This window comes from Phyllostomus discolor, chromosome 5 (assembly GCF_004126475.2).
Source record: "Phyllostomus discolor isolate MPI-MPIP mPhyDis1 chromosome 5, mPhyDis1.pri.v3, whole genome shotgun sequence".
NCBI classification, from domain to species: Eukaryota; Metazoa; Chordata; class Mammalia; order Chiroptera; family Phyllostomidae; genus Phyllostomus; species Phyllostomus discolor.
In genome coordinates this window covers 38,837,046-38,860,810 of record NC_040907.2, presented here as the reverse complement: position 1 = coordinate 38,860,810, position 23,765 = coordinate 38,837,046, and the positions used below count along the sequence as shown (strand labels likewise).

The 23,765-nt window shown below is 53.3% G+C and overlaps 1 protein-coding gene across 2 annotated transcripts; it reads right to left on the bottom strand.

Annotated features, from left to right (window-relative positions):
* Positions 1-4,987: 4,987 nt before the first annotated feature.
* LEXM (lymphocyte expansion molecule) lies at positions 4,988-23,620 on the bottom strand. 2 transcript variants are annotated; one of them, XM_036026153.1, is made up of 10 exons: positions 23,197-23,620; positions 17,782-17,869; positions 17,176-17,340; positions 16,889-17,011; positions 11,524-11,661; positions 11,219-11,362; positions 9,439-9,600; positions 8,290-8,406; positions 6,588-6,721; positions 4,988-5,452 (listed from the first exon to the last, which is right to left on the bottom strand). In XM_036026153.1, exons 2-10 carry the CDS (start codon positions 17,830-17,832, stop codon positions 5,380-5,382), a joined length of 1,107 nt encoding a protein of 368 aa, XP_035882046.1. In that variant the 5' UTR covers positions 17,833-17,869; positions 23,197-23,620; the 3' UTR covers positions 4,988-5,379. The 2 variants fall into 2 exon arrangements, with proteins under 2 accessions (XP_035882046.1, XP_028369669.1); XM_028513868.2 differs by lacking the exon at positions 23,197-23,620 and adding an exon at positions 19,309-19,559.
* Between the last annotated feature and the right edge of the window lie 145 nt (positions 23,621-23,765).

The window sequence follows — 23,765 nt, the reverse complement described above, 5'->3', positions numbered from 1 at the left end:
CCCTGGCTTGTATGCACAGCACATGGATCCCGGCACTAGTTCTCAGAGTGGGCCCCTGTGCTTCCCGCTCGGGGCGAAACCGATGATCCTGCTTGCTGCAGTGTAGAGGAATGGTTAACCCAGCAGATAAGGCTCCATCATCCCACCAGCGGAGTCTACATCCCCAAGCCGCTGGAAGGTGGCCAGAGATGCCAGCAGCCTCTGCTGTCCTTAGCCCAGCAAGCCAGAATCCTGTCCGCAGACCTCACCTGGAACCTGGGGCGTGGAAGGGGAGTTGTTGGCATCGTACCAGCCCCAGCTTGCTGTTTTGCTCCAGTAATCTCTTGCCTGGAAAGGGCAGTCTTCAGTCTTCCCAGCACAGTGAGCTGCCAGCTCTTCCTTGCAGCCAGTCCCTTCCCTGTCCAACTCCGTGGTGGTTTCAGATGGAGGTGACCACCCCCGGGTGGGGAGTGGGGATGGGGGGAGGCAGTGCGTGGAAAGTGAAAGAATAGTCCTCTCCCTCCAGAGCCGTGAGTTTCTTGGCTGCACGAAGGTTTTCTGTGAAGTCAATTATAGCCAGTTTCTTTGGCTGGAAGGATGCATAACTGGGTATTACTAAAAGGGAAGCGGGGGTGGGGGTGTTGTGTGATTTTTTTCCCTCCTTGATCCTGGGTCCAAGGAGAAAGGCGGGAGTCTCCCTTTGCAGACTCTATGCCTACTGTCCAGAATATCTCACTCCCTGCGGCTATGTGGCCGCCACTTCTGTAAAAATAAAAGTGTGACCTGGAAAGCAGCCTTTGTCGTCTCTTGCTCTGGGGACCACAGTGTGGAGTCAGACCTGGCTGAGTGCAGGCGCTGCCGCGCACCAGGTCAGTTTCCCTCCGAACCTGAGCACCATGAACAAGGACCGAGGTGACAGGTTTGTCAGGGCAGTGGGGTCGTGGGTGACTCTGTCATTGGTCACAGTGTGATCCGGTGTAGGTGTTCATAGGCTCTCCCGTCTGCCAGGGGAGAACGCACTGCAGCAGGGAAGGCTAGGAGCCAGGAGACCAGAGAAGAGTTCTGGTGAGGCTGGGGGCTCAGATCCGGGTGGGGGCTGTGCTTTTTAAGGTCCCAGACATGGTTGTCAGGCACTGTGGGACGCAGCCCTGGCTTTATCACCAGGCTGTGACCTAACAGATTTTGGCAGGTTAACCTGTTAAGACTATTCCCCCATGGATTATTCCCTCACGGTGGAGACTGCTAGCTCTCCACTAAAATCCATTCCTCCTTTCCTCGGACACTGCTGGACTACATTTCCCAGCCTCCCTTGCCCTGAAGCGTGTCCTCTAGAAGAACATGGACAGGGTGGTAAAAACCTCTGTGAGGTTCTGGCTCTGACACCGTCTATTAGCTGGATGCAGAAAACAACCAGGCCACAGGCCGTGGCAGAGCCACAAGCTGGAAAGAGCCTGGATCCCTGAGTCACTGGAGATGGCCCATAAACCTGTAGCCTGGCCTGGTTTGCTGTGGGAGCAAGAAATAAAATATTTACTGTAGTTGAGCTACTATATACAGGGGTCTGGCGCAAATAATGCCCCTTTTTGTTACAAAATCTTTTATTACAAAATCATAAGCATGTCATTCTGCAACATAACAGTATCACACTCAAGCACACCATATGACATTTAAGGTGAAATGTTCAAATAAAACAATAAATTATTACACTCATTACCCTACCAACCACACTCAACAGGCGTTACTTCTGCTGGACCCTGTATTTGGGACCACTTGGTAGGGCAGTTTAGCTCCTCCCAACTGTTGGAGGGCTGTTAGAATTAAATGAGCAGAGAGAAAAGAGTTGAGTTCAGTGCAATAAAGTCGTGTGCAAATGCACAGATACACACGGCAGACACTTTCCTAAAATGTCTGTGATGTGGGCGTTCCTTCCTAAAGTCATTTGAGAGGACCCTCTTAGGAAACTCCTTTTCCAGTTGTTCAGTTTCACAAATCTGGGTTTTGTGAATTCTCCATAAACAGGGAGGGAGACATCTATAATGTTTCTTAAAACACATTTTGTAGTTTAAGCCTTCGATCCCACTTTACATCTGAATCGCACACAACACGCAATGTCCCATTTAATCCTCTCCATCCTGTCACGAAAGCAGGTCCATTTCCATGTCCGTTTTACAAATAAGGAAGGTGAAGCTCCAGGATGGGGAAGGCCAGGTGACTTGCTGGAAGGCCGCGTGGAAGAGATTCGGGAGCGAGACAAGGATGCAGGCGCACCCAGTCCTGCAGCACTGTGGTGCTCGGAGAGCCCAAGCCAGGCCGGCAGAGGCAGGCGCGCCAGCTCTGGACACGGTGGGAGGAAGCCTTCCTGGGTGGCCAGAGAACCTTTCACTGCATTCCAGTAGGTGGCTGTCCCTTCTCCGCATACATGGCTTCTGTAGCAGAAGTTTGTTGGTGCCTCGTGGCCAAGTACTTAAAAGAACTGCCTCATTTAAAGCTGTCTCACAGGTGTGTCTTACAAAAGGCAAACACTCCAAATTTGCTGGCTTTATGGTGACAGTAACTGTCGGTAATATGACAGCTAATATATTTGAAAAATGTACTTTTTCTGTGAGGTAAAAGAGGTCTAACGTTTTTATTGTATATTTTTTACCCTTTATTTTGAATTCATTTAGACTCACAGAAAAGTTAGGACGATAGTACTGATTTCCTATCCCCTTACCAGCGTCCCTAATGGTAGCATCTGCTGCAAAACCACAGGGACATGGTCAAACCAAGACATTAACACTGGCCTGGTGTTAATTTAACCACGGCCCTTATTTGAATTTCACCAATTTTAACACTGGTGTTCCTTTTCTTTCTGGAGTCCTTTCTAGGATCCTCCATCACATTTTTCCTTAACATCTTCCAAACTGTAACAATTTATTAAGGTATAATGAACATGTAGTCAACTACACGTATTGTAAGTGTGCCGTTCGCTCAGTGTTGACACACGTATGGATAAACCACGAATACTTCTGCGTTCGCCTGTTGATGGACATTTGGGGCGTTTCCACTTTGGAGCGATTAGGAATAAAGCGGCTGGACCATTGCTATACAGTCTTTGAATGGACAAGCGCCTTCCTTTCTTGGGGAGATACCCAGGAGGGGAGTGGCTGGATCATCTGGTAGGCGTGTGGTTAACTTTGTATCTCGCCAAACTGTTTTCCAAAGGGGTTGTAGCGTCTGGCATTCCCCCCTGCAGAGTGTGAGCAGGCCATCCCAGCAACGGCACCAACGCTGGGCGTGGCCAGGCACTTTGATTTCAGCCATCCTAACAGGTGGGCCGTGGTATCTCATTGTCATTTTAATTTGCATTTTCTTGGTGACTGAATTCTGGATATAAGTCCTTTATCAGCTCTATGACTGGCAAATATTATCTGTTGCTAGTCTTTCCATTCTTTTTTAAGAGTGTTTTTAAAAGAACAAGCATTTCTCTCTTTTTTGTTTTTTTCTATTTTATTTTATTTTAATCATTGTTCAAGTACAGTTTTCTTCCTTTTACTCCCATTCCAGCCCACCCACTCAAGTCTCCCCACTTCCCTCCCATTACCACCCTCCCCCTAGTTTTTGTCCATGTGTCCTTTAAATTTGTTCCTGTAAACCCTACCCATTCTCGCCTGAGTGTTTCATTTTAATGAAATCCAGTTGAACAAATTGTTAACTAGTTAAACATTTGGATAAGTAGTTAAATTGGTATCTAAGAAATATTTGCCTAACCCCAAATTCAAATATTTTCTCTTATGTTTTTTTCCAGAAGTTTCATAGTTTAGATTTTACACTTAGGTCTATGGTCCAGGTTGAGTTAACTTTTGTGCATGATGCAAGTCTCATTGGTCATGGTTCTTTTTATTTTTTGCATGTCGACATCCAATAGTTCTAGCACCGTTTGTAGAAAACGCCACTCTTTTTATACTGGGTTGTCTTTGCATCATTGTTCAGCATCAGTTGTCCGTGTGTGTGTGTGTGTGTGTGTGTGTGTGTGTTTCTGGGCTTTCCAACTTCTATTCCTTTCACCTGTCTACCTAAACACCCATTCCACACTGCGGACTCAGGTAATGTTAATTCTGCAGCTCCGTTCCTCTTTCTAAAATTCGTTTTGGCTATTTCCGGGCCTCCGTTCTTCCCTGTAAGTTTCAGGATACACTGGTCAACTTGAAACTGTGACTGGGATTGCTTCGAACCCGTCTCATCAACACGGGGTCTCTGACCCACGAACACAGCAGGTCTCTCCCTTATTTGGGGTCTTGATTCCTCCCGTCAGTGTTTTGTAGTCTTCAGCATACAGAGCTTGTATAATTTTTGTCAAATTTAAACCTGAGTATTGCACAGTTTTGATGCGATTTTAAAGGGCATTTTCAATTTTTGATTATTTATTGCTAGTATATAGAAATAGTTGATTTTGGTATGTTGAACTTCCCAAAACCTTACTAAATAAGCTGACTTACTAAATCTAATTTGTGTCTAGTTTGGCTTATGGGCTTTTTTTTTTATTTTTTTGAGGTTTTAGTATGATTTTTACACAGATTCATGTTGTCTATGAATAAATACAGTGTTACCTCTTCCAAAACAGTCATTTTTCCATGAGTGAAAAAGAAACTGCTTTTGTAACACACTCAGGCTCTGGAGTACTTTTCAATCATCATGTGGGTTTATGGCTGAGGCTATGGCGTCCTAGTCTCCCTTCTCTAGGGACAGTGACCTCCTATCCTCCCAGCCAACCTCTCGCCGACAGAAAAACAGCTCAAGACACTGTGGTCACTGCCCACAGCCCCACCTTTGCGCTAGACGGGTGTGTTTACAAGGCGTGACTCTGGGGGAGACAGGTACCATTCCAATGGATGCATATTGCTTACAGGCCAGCAGGGGTCCTTATCGCCGGAGGCCCTGCCAAGCTTCCAGAAGCATCCTGGGGTGGAGACGGAATACTCCTGGGGGGGACCTAGAGCTGCCTCATGACAGATTTCACACTCTCTCGCCTCCTTTTGGATTTTAATGAACAAGGAGCCAGGGACTTTGACCTTAGATTGGAAGGGTCCCAAAAGTGTCCACCATGTTTCACCCTTTTGGTCCATCTGCTGTCTGGCTCCCGTGTTCACGTCACTGGCCAACTTGAATTCTCAGAATAACTGCTCTCTCTCGTAGCAAAAGGTATCTGGCTCCAGGTGTTCCAGCAGACACCACGACCTCCAGGTAGATGACTCCAGTAAAAGTGATCCCGGCATATCCCCACACCTCTCTTCCTCCCATGCGTTCCCGTGTGTCCTTTCTCCAAGACCCCTCCATTCCCTCTTCTACTCTCCCGTCCCCAGATTTGTCCGCAGTCCTTTGGGCCCTCTGGCCACCGCTGGCTGTCCTCCATGCGTGGCTTTAAGGAGTAGGATCTGAATTGTAATCCACAGTTGGAGGGCACTTCCCCTTAGTAAAAGGTGTAAGCCTTTCCCTTTAAAAAGACATAAAAAAAAAGAAAAGAAAATGGAACTGGTCCCTTGGAAAAGAGTACGCCCCCCATCCCTGAAGAGCACCCAGAGGGATGAACAGGTAGCTGCTGGTTGTGCTTCCCGGGGGACCCTACACTGGGTGCGAGGCCAAACCGACGACCTCCAGAGCTTTTCCATCAGAACCGCCTGGTTCTAGCCACCACACTTGGAACTCAAAGGCAAGTATCCCAAAATCCTGAATTATCCCAAATGATTATCCCAAAATCCTGAGGGATAATCATTTCCAACCTAAAATTGTATTTCCAAACAAACTATTGACTAGTTGCACAGGTAAGAAAAAAAATTTTCAGGAATGCAGCCTATCAAAAATGTTACCCTCAATTACCTTTTCTATGGAAGCCACCTACTCAGGGAATAGATCAAAGAGGAAGACACAGGACTATTTCGATAAAAATAAACACTTAAAAGCTGGTTTTCCCTGAGCGCTCTGAGCCCCAGAGCCTGGTCCTCGTGCCCTCACCAGGGTATCCAACAAGTGATCAGCACTGAGGTGCACGCTCACTCACGCTTTCCCATTTCTGAAACCGAGAACACACGGCAACTGACGGCCGCTCGGGTCCATGAAACGTGGCAGCTGCTAACATTTGTGACCTGTTTCACAGCTAGCCATGGTATTTCATGCACTTTTCCTTTTGGCTTCACAAAACTTCCTCTAATGGTTTTCACCAGCCCCATTGTGAACACTGAGAAACAGAGATTCATTCCAGGAGGTGAAGCCCTGCAAGGCAGAGCCCAGAACGTGTGGGCGGTGAGAGGAGGAGTTAGTGGTGATGCCATCCCTCTCCTCACCACTGCTTTAGACAGAGCATCTCATTTCACTCTCCACAGTCCTCTGCTCGTGTGACAGTTGAGAGAAATGACGCTCAGAGAGGTTAAGCGACATGCCCCAGCTCACACAGCCAGGAGAGGGCAGAGCCAGGCTCTGAACTCTCTCCACTGCCACAGCTGTTTGCCTGGCACTAGGGGCAGCAGCTATGTTCCCATGGGAACCAAGCACAAGGTGGGGGAGGACCCCGCCCACCCCAGAGTGAGCCCTTCCGCCCCTGGCCCCTCTGCTGAAGCTCCAGTGGCACTCACTGCATGAACTTGTCCCAGTTCAGGTCTGAGAGGTAGCGCTTGGATCCTCCCAAGAACAGGGACCGGTATCGCTGCCTTTGGTCCTTCGTCTCCACCGGCCAGGTGTTGAAGTAGCGGCCCACACCCACAGGGTTCTGCACCGGGGACAGGAGGCAGGAAGGCAGGATGTTAGCCAGCTGGACACCTGCCCCGACACTTGATCTCAGGCCTCCTCCCCTCCCCCAGGTGCATCTCTACTCCACCTGTTATGGGTTGAGCTCTGTCCCCCTCAAAAGATACGTGGAAGTCCTAACCCCCAGTACGCCAGAGTGGGACCTTATTTGGAAATACTGTAGTTGCAGATGCAATTAGTTAAGGTGAAGTTGTACTGGAGTAGTGCGGGCCCTTAATCCAGGGTGACTGGGGTCCTTTGACAAGAAGAGCCAGGAGCAAGATGGCCTCACAACACAGAGGCGGAGACAGGAGGGATGCATTTGCAAGCCAAGGAATTCCAAGGACTGCTGGCCACCACAGCTAGGAAGAGGCCAGGGAGGATTCTCCCCAGCAGGTTTCGGAGGGAGCACAGCCCTGCTGACACCTGGGGTTCAGACTTCCAGCCTCCAAGACTGAGGATAAACTCCTGCTGTTTTAAACCATCTTGCACTTTGTTATGGCAGCCCTAGGAAACTAGCACACCATCGCGCCCAGACACCTGGGTTGGCCTCAGACACAGGAGGCACCAACAGAGGGTCAGAGAGGAGATGCAACCTGCCCAGGGTGACTAGTGAGGGCAGGAGAACAGGGACCCAGCGGTCTGCAGAGAAGCAGTGCCGAGGGTGAGCTGGGAGATGTTAGGAGCCAAACACTAGTCCCCTGTGAAGCTGAACTTGCGGCCAACAAGGGAAAGGCCTGTTTCGTGGGGGAGCAGGCTCCCAGCCAGGTGGGCAGGCAGAGGGCTCCCCGAACTGGGCACAGGCAGAGCTGGGACTCTGGAACCCAGACCTCACTTCAGCCCCTCCCACTTTGGCCAGCCCTGGGACAATGGCACGGTCCTTTGACTCTTTTCTGAACAGGAGATGCAGGCTGGAGGTGAGGGAAGGAAGGATTCAGGGGACTGACCAGCTGGTCCTCATGAGAATCAGGTAGGACGGAGGTGGGGGAGGCTGTGGGCACGCTGGGGGTGAAACCATTGCTCAGGGAGGTGCGGAGGTGGGGAGGGGAGGCGGGAGGCTCGCTGCTCTCTCCTCAAAGGAGTGGGGGTGGGGCTTGGGGGTGGAGGAGCGGAGTGAAATGAGAAAGCAAATAAGCTACAGCCCAGATGTTCCTAGGAGAGTCCTTAAAAAGGTACAGTGTTCAGAGCCAGGCAGGACAGGGAGATTACATCCCACAGGTGGTGGGGCTGGCTGCCTCTGGGGAGGGGCAGAGAGGGGAGAGGAAGGGAACACCAGGGGTCCTTGCCCAACTGGGCATGAGAAATGGGCCAACTCCACGAGCTGCCCCTGAGGCCTCAAGAAATATTCACAGAGAGAATGGAGGGAGGGAAAGATGTTCCAGGGAAAAAGTAAGGGAATGAGTTGGTTCCTGGGTGATGTAGCATAGTAGTTCTCAACATGTGGTCCCTGCAATAGCAGAGAAAAGAGGGGGAATCCACTCATTCAGAGCCTCAGTTCCCAGGGGCAAGAAGGGTTTGGGAATGCTCATCGCCCCATGGAGACCCACTCACCCAGCTTCCCAGGAGCATCTGGTAGACCCGCAAGCCTGTCCGCTTGGAGGACAGCAGGAATGGCGGCTGGTTGGTGTGTATGCACTTCTTCTCCGGAGGCATCCACATACTGGGACCCTAGGGGTAGGGAATGAAGACTGAGAGCCGGGAGGTCTGGCGGTGATCAGCTGGGGTCAGGGCAGGTGAGGGCTCCCTGGGCCTCCGGCCAAGGACCCTGGGAGGTACCCAGCCACCTCCCAACACACCAGGAGCCCACCCTCCAGGACTACAGGGTCCTCTGGTGCCCTCATGAGCCATGATGCCCGAGCGAACCCCTGGCCACTAGTCTGACACCTCTTTCCAGGTTCCCAAGGGCCTCCAGGCCTAGCGGAGTCCAGAGAGATGCCCAGGCCCAGTCTGGGGAGAGAAGCCACTCAGACTCCGGAGCTAGACGAGTGGGGCTCCCACCTGCCCCTTCACGCCATCGCTGGGGGAGCCTGGGCAGATCCCTTCCTATCTCTGGGGGCGTTTCCTTTTGCGAAGTGCAAATGGTAATGGCTCCATGGGGGAAAGCGCCGGAAGGTGCCTGGCCCAGAGCAGGCATGCAGAAAACACTGGTACCCTTTTTCCTTCCCCGGGCCCCACTCCTTCCCAAGCCCTCAGCAGTTCTCTCCAAGGGGGCAGACCCTGTGGGGGCGGGGGGCGGGGGGTGGTGATACTCAGCTAGGGTCAGGGGCCTACTCCGATGACAACAGATCCGGAGCCTGAGACTCCCTCGGCTGGGGCAGGTGTGCAGCCCTCATTCACACTCTGCCCTGGCCCAGGGTCCCCCTTATTTTCTGAGGGACAAGGTAGAGATCAGTGCCAGCCAGGCCCTTTTGGGTACCAGGCTCCTCACTGTGGGCGCCAGTCCTTGACCTCGTTTAAAGCTCACTGCGCGCTGGTCCTGCTCCTGGTTAGATGGAGTGCGAGAACCAAGGCTGGGAGAGCGAGAGGGCTGCAGCCAGCAGGACTGGCTGGCGGGTGCAAGGCTGGGACCTGGTGGGTCCGACACTGACACCGAGCCTGAGCTTCCCCGTGAGACAGCGGCCCACCCCACCCCACCCCAGCCCTGCGGGAGCAGCACCCCGCCAGAGAGGAAGGCAGGCAGGCCCTGGCGAGGACACTGACTAGTCTTCCAGGACACTGGCTGAGGGTGCACCAGTAAATCTTCTCTGTAGGGGTTGTCGGGTAGCGGGAAAGCTTCGAAAACACCCCATGCTTCTTATAGTGAGGGGAGTTAAGTTCTTCCACGAAGCTCTTAAAATCCACCAGTTCCCTGGGCTTTTTTTTCTGTGAAACAGAGCGGGGAAAGGGTATCTGTTATGCCAGGACAATCCACGCTCCCCTCTCTGGATGCTCACCAGCAGTCAGAGGAAAGCAGGTGGCCACACAAGGAGCCCTCACTGCCACCCGCCTGAGGACCTGCTGTGGCCAGCCCCACCCCGGGCAGACGGAGAAGCATCCCCCAGCCCGGGCGGGGCTTAGTCTGGCTGAGCCCCTAGCACCACCCCCTCCCACCGCCACGTGCCCCACCCTACAATCCAGCTGGAGTTTATCCAGTCCTTCTTTCCTTCACTCCTGTGAGGAACACTTACTGAGTTAGGCACAGCTCTACGCAGGCGTGGTAGTCCAGATATTTAAAAGCCAGGGTGATGGGGGATCACAGAGGTCTTTCAGGGCAGTGAAACTACCCTGTGCGACACTACAATGGTGGGTACGTTTGTCCAAACCCACAGAATGAACGAACACCACAGAAAGTGGCGCCTGTGTAAACTGCGGACTTCGGTGAGGGCGCATCAGTGTGGCTGCATGGATTATAACCAGCACTCCACTCTGGGGCGAGGCGCCAGCGGGGGAGGGGATGTGCGTGTAAGGGGGACAGAACGCACATGGGAACTCGGTACTTTCCGCTCACTTTTGCCGTGAACCTAAACTAGAAATAAAGTCTATTGTTTTTTAGATAATAAAAAATTCATTCAGAATTCATTCTGAATGTACTGCATCTAGAATGGACACCGGCTACCAGGCCTGAGGAAGGTCCCGAGGTCCCTGCTGCGCTGGGCGGGTGCACCCCAGTAGCCGGTCAGGGAAAGGCCCGCGGAGCCAACATCAGGTGGAAGGCTCAGTTCACGGCTGTTTACCAATGAGCACTCCTGACGCCCTTCACCACAGCACTCACCACCTGGCAGCATGGTACACGGTGTTTTACTCAGGACTGTGTTTCTATTTCCATGAGAATGTAAACGCCAGAGGGGCAAGTCTCCCCTGCACCCAGACTACTGCCTGGCCTAAATGTACACACTGAGCGAATGCATAGCAGAGACAAAACTAGGTGATCACACAGATGCTTAAGTCCAGCTGCTATGAGCATGAAGAAGACAAAGCATAGGGTGGTACAGGTCACACAACAGGAACTTCCTAGGTGCAGGAAAGGGAGGATGGAGCTAAAATTCCACCTCAGTTTCCCCTCCTGGCCCTGCAGTTCCCTGCCTTGTTAGCAGTGTGCCACTAACCCAGCCAGCTCCGCGGGGTCTGTGATGTCTGGAAGTCTGTCCCAGACGGCAGGACACCCAGACCTGAGCTGGCAAGGTCCCTGCAGGCTGTGTGGCCAGTCTGCCACCCATCCATCCTGGCACTGTGGCTGTCGGCACTGCCCCTGGAATTCACGCCAGTGCAGAGGAGTGAGAACTGGCAATGAAGTCAAATAGACATGCTGGCATTCAAACCCCAGCCCTGGGCCTTAGCTGCGGTGGGCCAGCCTCAGCGTCCCGTCTAACACTGCGAGGGAGAAACGTGCAGGACGTGAGGAGGGCCCTGCACAGTGCCTGGCACGCAGAGCAGTGCTCCCAGTGGAGGTGAGGCCTGTCATCCTGCTGGGGAATGGCCCCCGTCCCACCCGGGCACACACCTGCATGGAGTAGTGTCCATATGGCTGGGGCTTGCTTCGATCACCAGTGAAAATGTCATAGGGGCCTCGGGTGCCCGTGGATCGTTCCAGGCAGGCCTCTATGCCGCTTTTGAGGGTGTAGGTGCATGGTGCCAGACCACTGCCCTGGAACAGAGCACAGATGACAGTCCCTGCGGGAGGGCTGCTGAAGCGGGCGCATCGCCCCCTCGGGGTCTCGCTTTTCCCATCTGCACCCGGAGCCTGTCCCCAGAACTGTGTAGGAAGGCGGCCAGGCCTGGCCAGGCCTGGCCAGGTGAGGGGGATACCTGATGAACCAAGGAGGGTGGCTTGTTGGTCATCCTGAACAGGAGGTCCTCGGAATGAGACCGGTTCCAGGCCTTCTCCTCCAGCTTCGTGTATGGGTTGCCCTTCTCGCCATAATTTCCAGGGCCTGGGTAGTAGTTCTGTGGGGGGAGGGGGGACATGAAGGCCATCAGTCCCACTCTTTGTGCTAAGCGCCCCTGAGGAAGACACGCCCCCAAGAGGGGAACAGGATTTTCAGGGACCCTGGGGGTCAGCCACCTCCCAACACACAGCAGCGCTGTCCCGCGAGCCTCCGCCGCCAATCAGACCTTCAGGCCCACGCTCCGACCCTTCACCAGGGCTCTCTGCCTCATCAGCTCATGTTGCCTACGTGGGTCCTTGCGGGTCCCCAGACACATGCCGCTCTGCCAGCCTCCCTGCCTGTGCTTACTCGTGCTGTTTCACTGCTACCAGAAATGTCCTTCCTGCCTTCTCTCCCATGGGCAATTCTTCTGATCCTGCACCTCTTCTCTCCTGGGAATGAAGCTTTCCTTCACCTGTCACCTCAGACAGTTGCTTGCTTTGATGGCCTCCGAAATTCCATCCATTGCACCCATGTTATAGCCCTGCATTTGCATGAAAGGGTCTCACACTGTGTCATGAACATTGCTGTGACCAGGAAGGATCCGGAGTCCTGGGTTCGAATCCTGACTCTGCTGCTTCCTAGCTGAGTGATGTTGAGCAGACCACTTAATCCTTCTGAGCCTCATGGTCCACCTTTGTCACGTGGGGATAGTAATACTTTCTTCCAGAGTAATGAGGATGAAATTTTTAAAGCATCCAGAAAGCCTCTTACACAGTTCCCAGCCCATGGTGGGGCAGCTGTCTTGGAGGGGGCAGGAAGAGGTGAGAAAGGCTGAGAATTATGACTGGAAGGCTGGAATGACCTTCTGGAACTTTGATTGCCAAGGTCGGAAATATGTTCTTTGTAGGTAGTGCCAGGAGAGGCACGCTGCAATGTAGGTGGGTGGGGGTCCTTGGGCAGAGAACCAGCAGGATGTTCGTTGCTGCTCTGCATCTTTCGGTCACCAGGGGTCGCTCCCGCTCCACGATCGCTCAGCCCTTCCCACCTCGACTCCTCTAGGAGGAAGAGCCCCAAACCAGGCAGGGCGGAGGGGACAGGGACTCTGTTGGAGGAGTCAGGACGCTGCGGGTGTCCGAATTGTTCGCCCTCAGAGGAACACAACTGAACGTTGCCCTCTTCCAGAGCCGGGGGTTTCCAGTGTGTTCCACAGAAAAGCCCCAAGGTAGGAAGCTGGGCCACGGCCTCACATTTTAGCTGTTTCACCAGCTTACTATCTCGGTCCTGAAGACAACCGGATGAGATCAAATCAGCGCCATCCGCAATTAACAGATGGGGAAACTGAGGCTCAGAGAGGCAATCCTTGGCTCCAAGGCCTCACCTCCGGAAAGGGGCAGCTTGAGGGTTCCAGCTCCAAAACCCAGGATCTTTCCGAGCCCCTACGGTTTGCCAGGCACCAAGTAAGCACCGAGGTAGGAGGGCAGTGAGCGCCACAGGGCGGGGGTGGTGGGGAGGAGGCGTTAAAAGTGACGGCTGTAAAAGGGGTGAGAGTAACCTCTGCCCTGCTCCTGGGCCCAGTGCCCGGCACTCTGCTGGCAGAGCCTCACCCTTCCTTCCAGGTCTAGAGGTGTGGCAACACACTTGGGCTGATGGGAAACCCTGTGCTTTTACTTTATTTTTTAACATTTTACATATTTATTTTTAGAGATAGGGGAAGGGAGGGAGGAAGAGAGGGAAAGACACAGTCGCCTCTCGAGCACCCCCAACTGGGGACCTGACCGGCAACCCAGGCATGCGCTCTGACTGGGAATCGAACCAGAAATCTTTTGGTTCACAGGCCGGCACTCAAGCCACTGAGTCGTACCAGCCAGGGAGAAAGCCCATGATTTTAAATAGAATAGTATGCTGTCAGAGCTTTGGGATCCAGGCAGGAGGAGTGCTTAATTCTGGCGGGAGGGGTGCATGGGAATAGAGGAATTGGCACTTCAAGATTTTTTTAGCTGGACCTTGAAGAGTGAGAAGGATCCCAGGAGATGGGTGTGGGGAAGGGGCAGTTCCCCCAGGCATAGGGGCAAAGGCAGGGAGGCTGGAACACCACTGTGAGGTCAGTTGGGAGAGGTATGTGGGGAAGAAGGTGGGAAGGTCCCTAGAGGCCCCACTGAGGCAGGGTAAGACCTGATTCTGAGGTGTGCGGGTGCTTCAGGAGGTGCTGGCCATGTAGCAGACCAGCGAATCCATCCAGAGTCCAACCCTGGGGCGGGGGGGGGGGGGGGGAGGCAGTGGTCTGGGCCAGGGCAGAGGCAGTAGGGATGAGAGAAGGAGGAGGCAGAGGAGGAGGAGAGAGGGAGGAGGCTGAGAACACAGACCCCAGGGACTGCAGGGGAGCGAGGTGTGTGGGGTTCATGGCTCTGGCAGCTGGGTGGAGCCATTCCCTGGAAAAACAGGAGATGCTGGCATGTGATGGGTGGGGGCTGCAGAGTTTGAGGTGCTGAGAGACCCCGGGCGGGGGATCTGGAACCATCTGCATGGAGCCTGGCTGGGAGAAAGAGATCTCCCAGGCGGTGGGTGCTGGGGAAGAGGAGTCATGGAGAGAAGCTGGCAGAGGAACTTCAGGGCTGCAGAGCCCAGGGTCCCCAAAGCCAAGAGAAGGGAGGGTGCATGGGGGTGGGGGGAGGCGCAGCAGCACCCAATGCCAGTGGGGGATGGGTTCAGAAACCAGAGGAGAAGGCATTGCCTTTGCAGGGTTCGACACCCCATCCTCCTGGGGGAAGGAGTCACGGGACCCCAAGGCAGGCACCCACAGCTTTGGGAAGTGATGTTTATAGATCTGCAGTGTGGCGGGGGGTGGGAGGTGGGTCAACAGTAGGGACCAGAGACCAGAAGAGGCCATCAGGGTCCCAGCCCAGGTCTCACAGCAAGACCACCACTGAGAAAAGCAGGTATTGGACCTGAGCTCCCCCCAGGCACTGCCTTCACGCCCCACCCTGCCCCCACCCCCAGCAGTGACACTGCCTTGAACCACTGTCCCAGTCCCGGGCTGAGCCTGTGAGAGTGACTCAGAAAGGACATTGCAGGAGCAGGTAGTGGCACCACCAGGGAAAAGAGAGCTGGAACTGAGGGACCCACCATGGCAGTGTCGCCCTGCTCAGCCAGCACTCCCAGATGCCCCAGAGCTGGGAGCTGGGAACACAGGCAGCAAACACACAGTATCCAATATGTTCCCTCAACTCCTTTGCCCTCAGCTGAGCTGGGCTCTGCCTTTAGGCCCCGCCCTTCCCAGCGAGTTGAGGAACAGTAGCCGAGCCTACCGTACGGTGCATTGTTAGGCATGAACACCTGCATTCAATCCTGCTTCTGTCCCTTAGCAGCTCTGCGACCCTGGGCAGTTCCTGAAACCCTCTGTATTCCAGTTTTCTCATCTAGCGCGTGGAGGTAATGACAGTGCCTAGTTCACAGGGTTATTGTGAGGATTAAGTTAATGAGTGCACTGAAGTCCTTAGAACAGTGTCTGGCTATGGTAAGGGCTGTGTTTGGGGTCAGCTATGACTTCAGACTTGAAGGTGATGATTCATTTTTAAATGCCTGCAGGCAGCCCCTCTCCCTGAGTTGCAGTTACAGTGTCTGAACCTGAAGATGCAGGTGACTGTCCCCTGGAAAAGGGGAGAAGGAATTTCCAGGCCTCAGAGAAGGCTTCCCAGTGGTGAGGTGTGGGGGAGAGGCCCTGGGTGGGGGCTTGCATGTTCCTCGCTCGCAGCTGCGCAGCCTGGGGCCAAGGTGCTCATCCTCTCTGAGCCTCCAGGGCCTCATCTGGAGCAAATGCAAAAAGGGAGAATGTTTTGGAGAGCCTGGTACTCCGCAGGCATGCCTGCAGGTCATCCACAGATAACAGTGTGCCGAGTGGGTGCCAGGCACTGCTAGGACCTGAGAGTTCTGCAGTAACTAGGCAGATGTGGTCCACCCTCAGGGGCTGATGTCCAGTGTGGGGAGGGGGGGACACTAAACACGCGACCACAACAGGGACTCTCAGGAAAGGGAGATGTCACCTAGTGGGGCTCAGGTCAGACCTTGGAGCTGAGAGCTGAGGGCTGAGCGGGAGATCTTCAGGTGAAGGGCTACTCAAGGGAGAAGGGCATTTCTGACAACAGGGAAGAGCAGGCGCAGAGCCCTAGCTGCAAGAGTGTGGCACAGGTGAGGAGCTGGGAGAGGGCCAAGTGTGCCTGGCACAGAGGGTGTGAGGGCCTGGGAGGTGAGGCGCTCAGCGAACCACAGCACTCACCTGGTGTGGTGGGACTCCTGCCTTCTCTCTCATTACCTAACTGAGCTTGAACCCCACTCAGTGCCCCCTACACACACACACACACACACACAAGGTGTTCATGTGGGCCCAGCCTACCCCCACCTCCCACGGCCACTGCCTCCCATCTGGACCACTACAGCCTCCAGCCCTCACCCCCAGAAGCAGGGTGTACCTCTGAGCACATCAGTCAAGCCCTTCCTGTCAAAACCCTGCACTGACTCACACAGCACTTGGAATCGAACCAGAAGCCCCCACATTGCTGCAAGGTCCTCATGGCCGGCCCTCCCTCCTCTGCTCTCTCCCTCCTTGCCCACCCTCTCTGGCCACACTGCCTCCTGCCTGCTGGTCTGACTCAGGCCCTAGTCTTTGCTGTTCCTGCTCGCCCAGCATGCCCTCTCACAGATATTGTGAATCTCAGTTGCTCGTGTCCTGCAGGTTTTGCTTGGATGTCACCTCCTCCCAGAGGCCATCCCTGACCACCCTATAAATTGCTCCTCTGTCACTCTCGGACCCCTTTCCCGTCTCAAGTTTCCTGCTTGATCATACATGACCTGCTTCTTTATTCTGCTGTTTCTAGCACCAGGATGCCAGCTCCAGGAGAGCAGGAACCTTGTCTTCATCACTGCTGGGTCCCCAGGACCAACAACAGTGCATGGCACGCAGTGGGTGCGCCATCATGATTCTCTGGCTGGATGGCTGGATATAAAGATGACTGTGTTTGCTGAGCTCCGAATGTATGCCAGGCTCTCTGCTGGGGACTCAGAGATGAACCAGACCCATCCCTGCCAGTGGGAAACTTCCAGTTTAGTTGGGGGACAGGCGCAGGAATACACAACAGCCAGTGGACTTGAGGCCGTGGCACTGGGAAGCTGAGGGCTGTGGGGACCCCAGGGAGAGCCTGGCCAAGCCTGGGGAGGAAAGGGGACGAGAGGGGCACTTCCAGCCCCACCCAGGCTTCGGGGAGAGCAGAGGGTAGGAAGGCTCCCACTCCATTCAGGAGAGCACCTACCCCAATGGGTCCTCGGAAGCGGACCTCCCCAGAGCTGAGCAGCCCCCGGGTGCTGCACGGTTTCTGCTGCAGCTGTTCTAAGAAGTCTTTGAAGTTGTAGGAGCCAGGCCCCAGCTTTTCCTTCTGTCCCAAGAGAAGAGAGAAGGTGAAAACCTTACACTTGGGGATGTCCACGCAGGAAGGAACCTGGGGATGATGGTGTTCCTTAAAGGGTGAGCTCTACCTGGGCCCTGGAGGACACTGAGGCCTCCCCTGGAGTGGGGAGGGGCACGGCCTAGGGACCTCACCTGCAGCCTCTTCTGTTTCATGATGGTCTGGTACTGGAAGTGAGGCATCTGGGTCAGCCTGGTGGCTTCCTGGGCCTTGGCCCAGCCTGTGCCCATCTCCTTCTTCAGCTTTTTCTTGCTGAAGCAGGTGCTCTTGCAGCCATAGGTCCCAGGTCCTATGTGGGACTGAGTCAGAGCACAGTCAAGGCTAAAGCAGCCACACGCACTCAGTCCACCCACAGGGCAAGCTCTCACGAAGCTGCCACCCTGACCTGGGCGTGACCTGCCTCTGGGCCCAGAGGCAGCACAGAGCCCGGCACCAAGGTGCCACGGTGAATTCCTCCGTCATTGGCTCCTCCCACTTCAGGGAGGAGTAGTAACTCACTCAAGAGCCCACAGCCAGTCACCGCAAGAGATGCAAATGGAACCCAGTCTCTGTGGCCCCAATTCATGCTGTTTTCACTAGAGCCCTGTCCCGGCTCTGAACCAGGCTCAATGCCAAGGACTAGGGGCATAGAGAGGTGTAAGGCACATCCCTTACATGGCTCGGCTCGCCCACCGTGCTGGGGGACTCCGAGGGCTGAGGCCTGACCATCTGGGAGAGCCGGCGCAGCTGGGCACACTCACCATATCCACCGAGTACAGCCTGGAGTAGGGGACCTCCGTGAAGGTGCTCATCTTCTTCTGGTTGGGGTGGATAGCAGAGACATCAAACCTGGGGAAGGACACAGACCCAGTGACAGCCCGGCGCCTGGCACCCAGCCCTGGCACGAGCGGTCCTGGGGTAGGGAAGGCGCCTTTAGAATCAGCCCGTGAAGGGTAAGCAGGGCTGCCCCCACCTCAGGGTCTTCATCCTTCCCTGTTACCTCTCCCTGGACACCGCCCTTGCCCAGTCCCCTCCCCTATGCTGGGAGCCTTTACCCAAAAGCCGTTTTCTCAGTGCAACCCCACTCCGCCCTCCAGCACTGACCAGGTCCTCCTCCCAGCTTTCTTTTCCTCATAGCCCTGATACACTAAATGTATACTAATTGTATACATTTTTCTTTTTGGTTTATTATCCATTCCAAACTCCCTACCCCACACAAATGCAAACCCTCAGTCCAAGGTTTTGCTAATTGCTGTCTCCCCAGATGCTACAACTGTGCCTGATTACATAGTAGGTGACATATGAGGGGGGACCCAAAAAAAATCCCAGAAACATCTTCTGGAAGGTGGTGGCCTCTGGGTAGTACAGGCTCCCCATGCTAAGTGTTGTAGGAACCCATCCGTATCAGCATACCAGCTGGCGTTGCTGTGAGAGGCGGCATTCAACTTAGGTGGAATTTTTTTGAAGACTCAATGTATTTGTCCATTTCATGATGGGTGACTATAAGCACACCTACCCACACCTCGCTGAGTGTTCAGCAGTTTTTGGCCAAGAACGGAATTGACCCCCATGCCCACCCTCCCTATTCACCAGATCTTACCCCAAGCGACTATTGTTGTTTCCCCAATGGAAAATTCCTCAAAGGGAAGCATTTCGCTGATGTGGGTGAGGTAAAACAAAAAACAGCAGAAGCACTCAAAGGCATCAAAATCAGCAAGTTCAAAAACTGTTTTGAGCAGTGGAAAAATGTCTCACGAGGTGTACAGCATCAAACGAAGAGTACTTTGAAAGTGACTGAAGTTTAAATGTGAGAATAAATACACTGTTTTTTACAGATAAGTTCTGGATTTGGGGGGGAGAGATTATATAGATAGATAGATATCCCCAAAATCATATATCACCTGTATCAATTATATCATTCATATATATGAGTGTAAAATAGGTGGTGTGCATATGTATGTGATATGAATATACATATACATACAACTCAGTATCATATGTATGTATGAATAAAGAGACACCTGGGCTGAAACCCTACCCAGCACTTTTAAGCTGAGTGACTTGCAGTGGGCCAGGCTACTCGACCTCTCTGAGCCTGGCACCTTACAGGTGCTTTTGAAGTGGTTTTAAATAACTTAGTGATGGTGATGAACGGACTTCTGGGCCAGGAAGTGCAGTAGATATGAGGCAGAGAAAGTCTGGCCCCCCTCATACAGCTCCCCCCTCCCGCAGGCTCCAGCCCTGCTTGGAGGGCCCTCTCTCCCTCGGGTCCTCTAGCCCAGCCCCACCTGTGGCTCTGCACCCCGAAGGGCGCCCCGCTGAACCGCTTCACGGCCATGCTGCTCGCTGGCCCGCCCCCGGCAGCGAGGCCCTTCCCTCTGCGCGGGACTCCGACGGGATGTCTCCGCACAGCGGGTCCGCGTGGCGCTGCCACAGCAACCGAGCCGTGAGATTTGTGATTCGCCAGACAACCGCGGCCCCTCTCTGCCGACGCGGCTCCCGCGCCGGCCTGCCTGCGCTGGGCCCTGACTTTTTTCTTTTCTTTTTTTCTTTTTCCTTTTTCTTTTTTTGAAGCCTTTATGTATTTATTTTCTAGAGAGAGGAGAAAGGAGGGGGAGAAAGAAAGGAGGAGAAACATCGACGGATGAGAGAAACCTCCATCAGTTGCCTCTGGCATGCCTCCACCCAAGGCATTTGGCTGAGACCCAAGGAAGGCCTGGCGTGGGTAACGATGGCACCTGGTTCCTCCTCCACTTCGGGGAGAGAAGGAGAGCCAGAAGGGGAAGGCACGAATAAGGCTGCAGAGAGGGAAGGAACGGTTGAAAGGGTAGAGTCAGGACTCATCCTCCTTCAGACATCCCTCAAAAACACATTCACCTCGATCTGCAGAGGCTGTACAGGGTGCCTGGGACCCACATGAGGTCCCAGTCCTGAGAATCTAGTGTGAAAAACAATGACCACAAAGTGTAGCCAGGCCTATGAGAGAGGAAGGTCTGTGACCCAGCCTGTGGGTGGGTAGATCAGGGAAGGCTTCCTGGAGGAGGAGCATCCCAAACTCATCACTGAAGTATATGTATGACCTACTAGGTAAAGAAAGCAGTTGAGATTATGTGCTCTCCTCTCTCCTCCTTGTTTATCTGGAACAGCAGAGAGCTACATCTCATTTATGATGACAAGACGTAAGTCAGAAATAGGACTTCCTTTGCATCTAGCCCATGGTGGAACTGGACTGCTGGGGCAGTGGGTCTCCTTTCAGGCCCTACCCAATGCCCTTCTGACATCCAGGGTAGCATTTTTTTTTTAAGATTTTATTTATTTATTTATTTTCAGAGAGAGGGGAAGGCAGGGAGAAAGAGGAGAGAAACATTGATGTGTGAGAGAAACATCAATCAGTTGCCTCTTGCAAGCCCCCAAATGGGGACCTGGCCCTCAACCCAGGCATGTGCCCTGACCAGGAATCAAACCAGTGAACTTTCGGTTTGCAGGCTGGAGCTCAATCCACTGAGCCACACCAACCAGGGCCAGTATAGTATTTAGATAGGAAGTTCAGACCCCCAGCACAGCCATGAAGCTCAGGCACCAGGCTAGGCAGGCCACAGCCACGGCTGCTGAGCCGAACACACACAGAACAGACACCTGGGTCATCCAAGCACAGACTCTGCCCCTTCCCAACTGTGCTACTTTGGGCAAGCACTTCCTTTCTGATTTTCATCTTTCTTACCCATAAAATAAAGCTAATAATCTCTGTCTCTCCAGGGTGCTGTGAGGATTAAATGAGCGAATTTAGGTGTTCTCCTGGCAAGTAGCAGAAGCTCAGTAAGAGGTCATTACCTGCCCTTGGATAGGTACCTTCAGAAGGTCCAGGGCAGAGACTGGGCCTCACTCACTCTGGGGCAGTACCTGGCACATAGTAAATGCTCACTAAATAATTGTCGAATGACAAGTGAACAAGTAAATGAATCTAGTCCAACTTCCCAAGAGTGCATGAATCCTCAAAGGGACTCATATTTGAATCCCGGCCCTGCTGCTTCCTAGCTGCTGACCTTGGGCAAGTTACCCCGGCCGAGGTTCAGTTTCCTCGTCTGTGACATGAACATGGGACCACAGCCTCCTGGAGGAGCTGCGTTCCTGTGTCAGTGAGGTGTGGCTGTGTACACTACCAAGTCCTGTGCATGGGGAGTCCTTGCGACCAGCCCTGAGCCTGCTCAGGTACTCTCAGGGTGGCCCAGACCTGCCTGGGCGGCTTCTATCCCGCCCTGAGCCTCCTGGTTGTAGGACTCATGGAGGAGTGACCACAGGATGTGAGCCAAGGTCCACAGGGCTGGGAGTCCTGGCTGCCAGACAGACCAGAGCAGGCCAGGGCGTGTCAGCTGTGCAGCAAGGCAGCCTTCCCTGGTCAGTCCACAGCCTCCCCACCACAGCAGCTCACTCTCTCTCTGATAGGCGGTGCTGCAGGCCTCCTCCTACCCTCATTACACAGAAGAGGAAACTAAGGCTCAGACAGGGAGAGTAACTTGCCCTGGTCCCATCTAGTGAGGTATAGAATCAGACAGTGGGTAAGGAACCCATAACTGGGGTTGGGAGTTCCCGGGCTGCAAGAGTTTCTAACTCTTCTCTCCCTCTTTTCCCCTCCCTTCTCCTCTCTCTAAAAATAAATAAATATAATCTTTTTAAAAAATTCCTAACTCATCCAGATTCTGGAGCCATCTATATTATCAATCAAGTCAGGTCAAGCCAGGACTCAGGCGTCTGTGACGGGGCTGTGGCCGCTGCTTCAGTCCCCATCCCCTGCGCTCTCCTGTCCACGCGCCGTGAGCTTGGCCCATGTGGGCTGCTCTGTCCTCACGCACACCCTGCACTGCAAACCTCCAGGCTTTTCATGTGCCCTTCCTGCTGTTGAAGTACAACTCCTACTCACCTTCTCCATCATGTCAAAAGCCATGATGTAAAGCACACAACGAAAACTGGAAAAAAATAACAAGGGTTGGCGAAGTTGTAGAGAAATTGGAATATTTGTGCGTGGCTGGTGGGAATGTAAAATGGTGCAGCTCCTGCGGAAAACAGTATGACAGTTCTTCAAAAAATTAAACATAGAAATACCACACAAACAAGCATTTCACGTCTGGGTATAGACCCAAAAGAACGGAGAACAGGGTCTCAAATAGATGTTTGTATATCCGTGTTCGTAGCGGCATCGTTCCCGTGTTCATAGTCAAGAGGTGGAGGCCACCCTCTTGGGGTGAATGGATGAGCAGATAAACAAAAGGTGTAATATACATACAATGAAGTACTCAGCCTTAAAAAGGAAGGACACTCTGACATATGCCACAATGTGGATGAACATTGCCGACGTTAGTCTGAATGAATAAGCCAGACGCCAAAGGGCGAATGTTATATTAACTGTTTATATTCCACTCATTTGACGTAGGTAAAGTAGCAAGTTAGTTGAGACAGCAGTTGAATGAATGGTGGTTCCCAGGGGCTCGGGCAGGAGGGGCTGGGGAGTTGCTGTTCAATGGGGGCGGAGTTTCCATTTGAGAAGGTGAAAAAGTTCTGGAAGTGGATGGTGGTGATGGCTGCACAACAGTGTGAACATACTTAATGCTACTGCACTGTACGATTAAAAATGGCTAAAGTGGTCAATTTTATGTTAAGTGTGTTGCCACAATAAGTACTTTGTAAAAAGCCAAACACTCTGGGATCCTTCCTGGTCCTTCTGAGCAGGTCAGAGTCCACGTTTTGTCTCCTAGTCTCCAGAAATTTATAGTAACAGTTTCTCATTAAATTATTGAATTGTATACTTGAAAATCACAGGGGAAAATAGCACCAGAATGTTGTTTTTGTTTACTTTTTTATTGTTCAAGTCAAATTTTTTTTATAAGTTTACTAGTTGGCTCTATTTCCTCTTTTGAAAATGAGGCTCTGTTTTTCAAAAAGTCAAAGCAGCTGGGTCTCCAGGAGCCGGGCTCAGTGAGAAGAGAGGTGGGAGGGGCTCAGAAGTTCAGACTTACTTCAAAAGCCAAGCACTGCAGGATGAACAGCCTTGTAGCAGGAGGCACAGCCCAGCTGTCTAGAGAGTAGTGAACCTATGCTTTTCAAGGCCTCTGGTGGGGTGCAGGATGGGCTGGGAACCAAGGGTAAGGAGTGGGAGCTGGCAGTTATGCAGTGATACTTACCAGGTTTACCCATGATATCTCCCCTGACCCTGGGTGAGAGGATGTCACCTTCATGTCAGAGATGAGGAAAGTCTGAGATGTGAAATTATTATAAAGGTCACACTTTAGCAGTGGAGAACCAGCATTAGAGCCAGCACATAGAGCCCCTGGGTCTTTCCAATGGGGCCAACTGCAGGGCAGAGAGGAGGCATCGAGATCCCAAGTGCAGAAGCCTGATGAATAAGGCTGAAGGAAGAGCCGGAGGGAGGTGGCAGGCTGTGTTCGGAAGAAGGAGGACACTGGGGCACTATGGTGAGGATGGGACAGCAGCAGGAGTGAGGGGGGCTGACGCCCACAGCTGGAAGGGCCACTCCTGACTCTCCTAGTCCGCGACCTCACTCAGGGCGGGTGGTGCCCACCGAGGAGGGCCTGGCTGAGCACGTCTCAGTGCTGTGACCTCGGCAAGTCCTTTTTCCTCCTGAGCCTCAGTTTCTTCAGCAGAGAATGAAAATACGCCTTTTGCCACGCGCCAGGGTTTGTGCGTCTGCATTTGGCAATGCACCTGTTTGTCAAGCACACCTGGTCGTGCA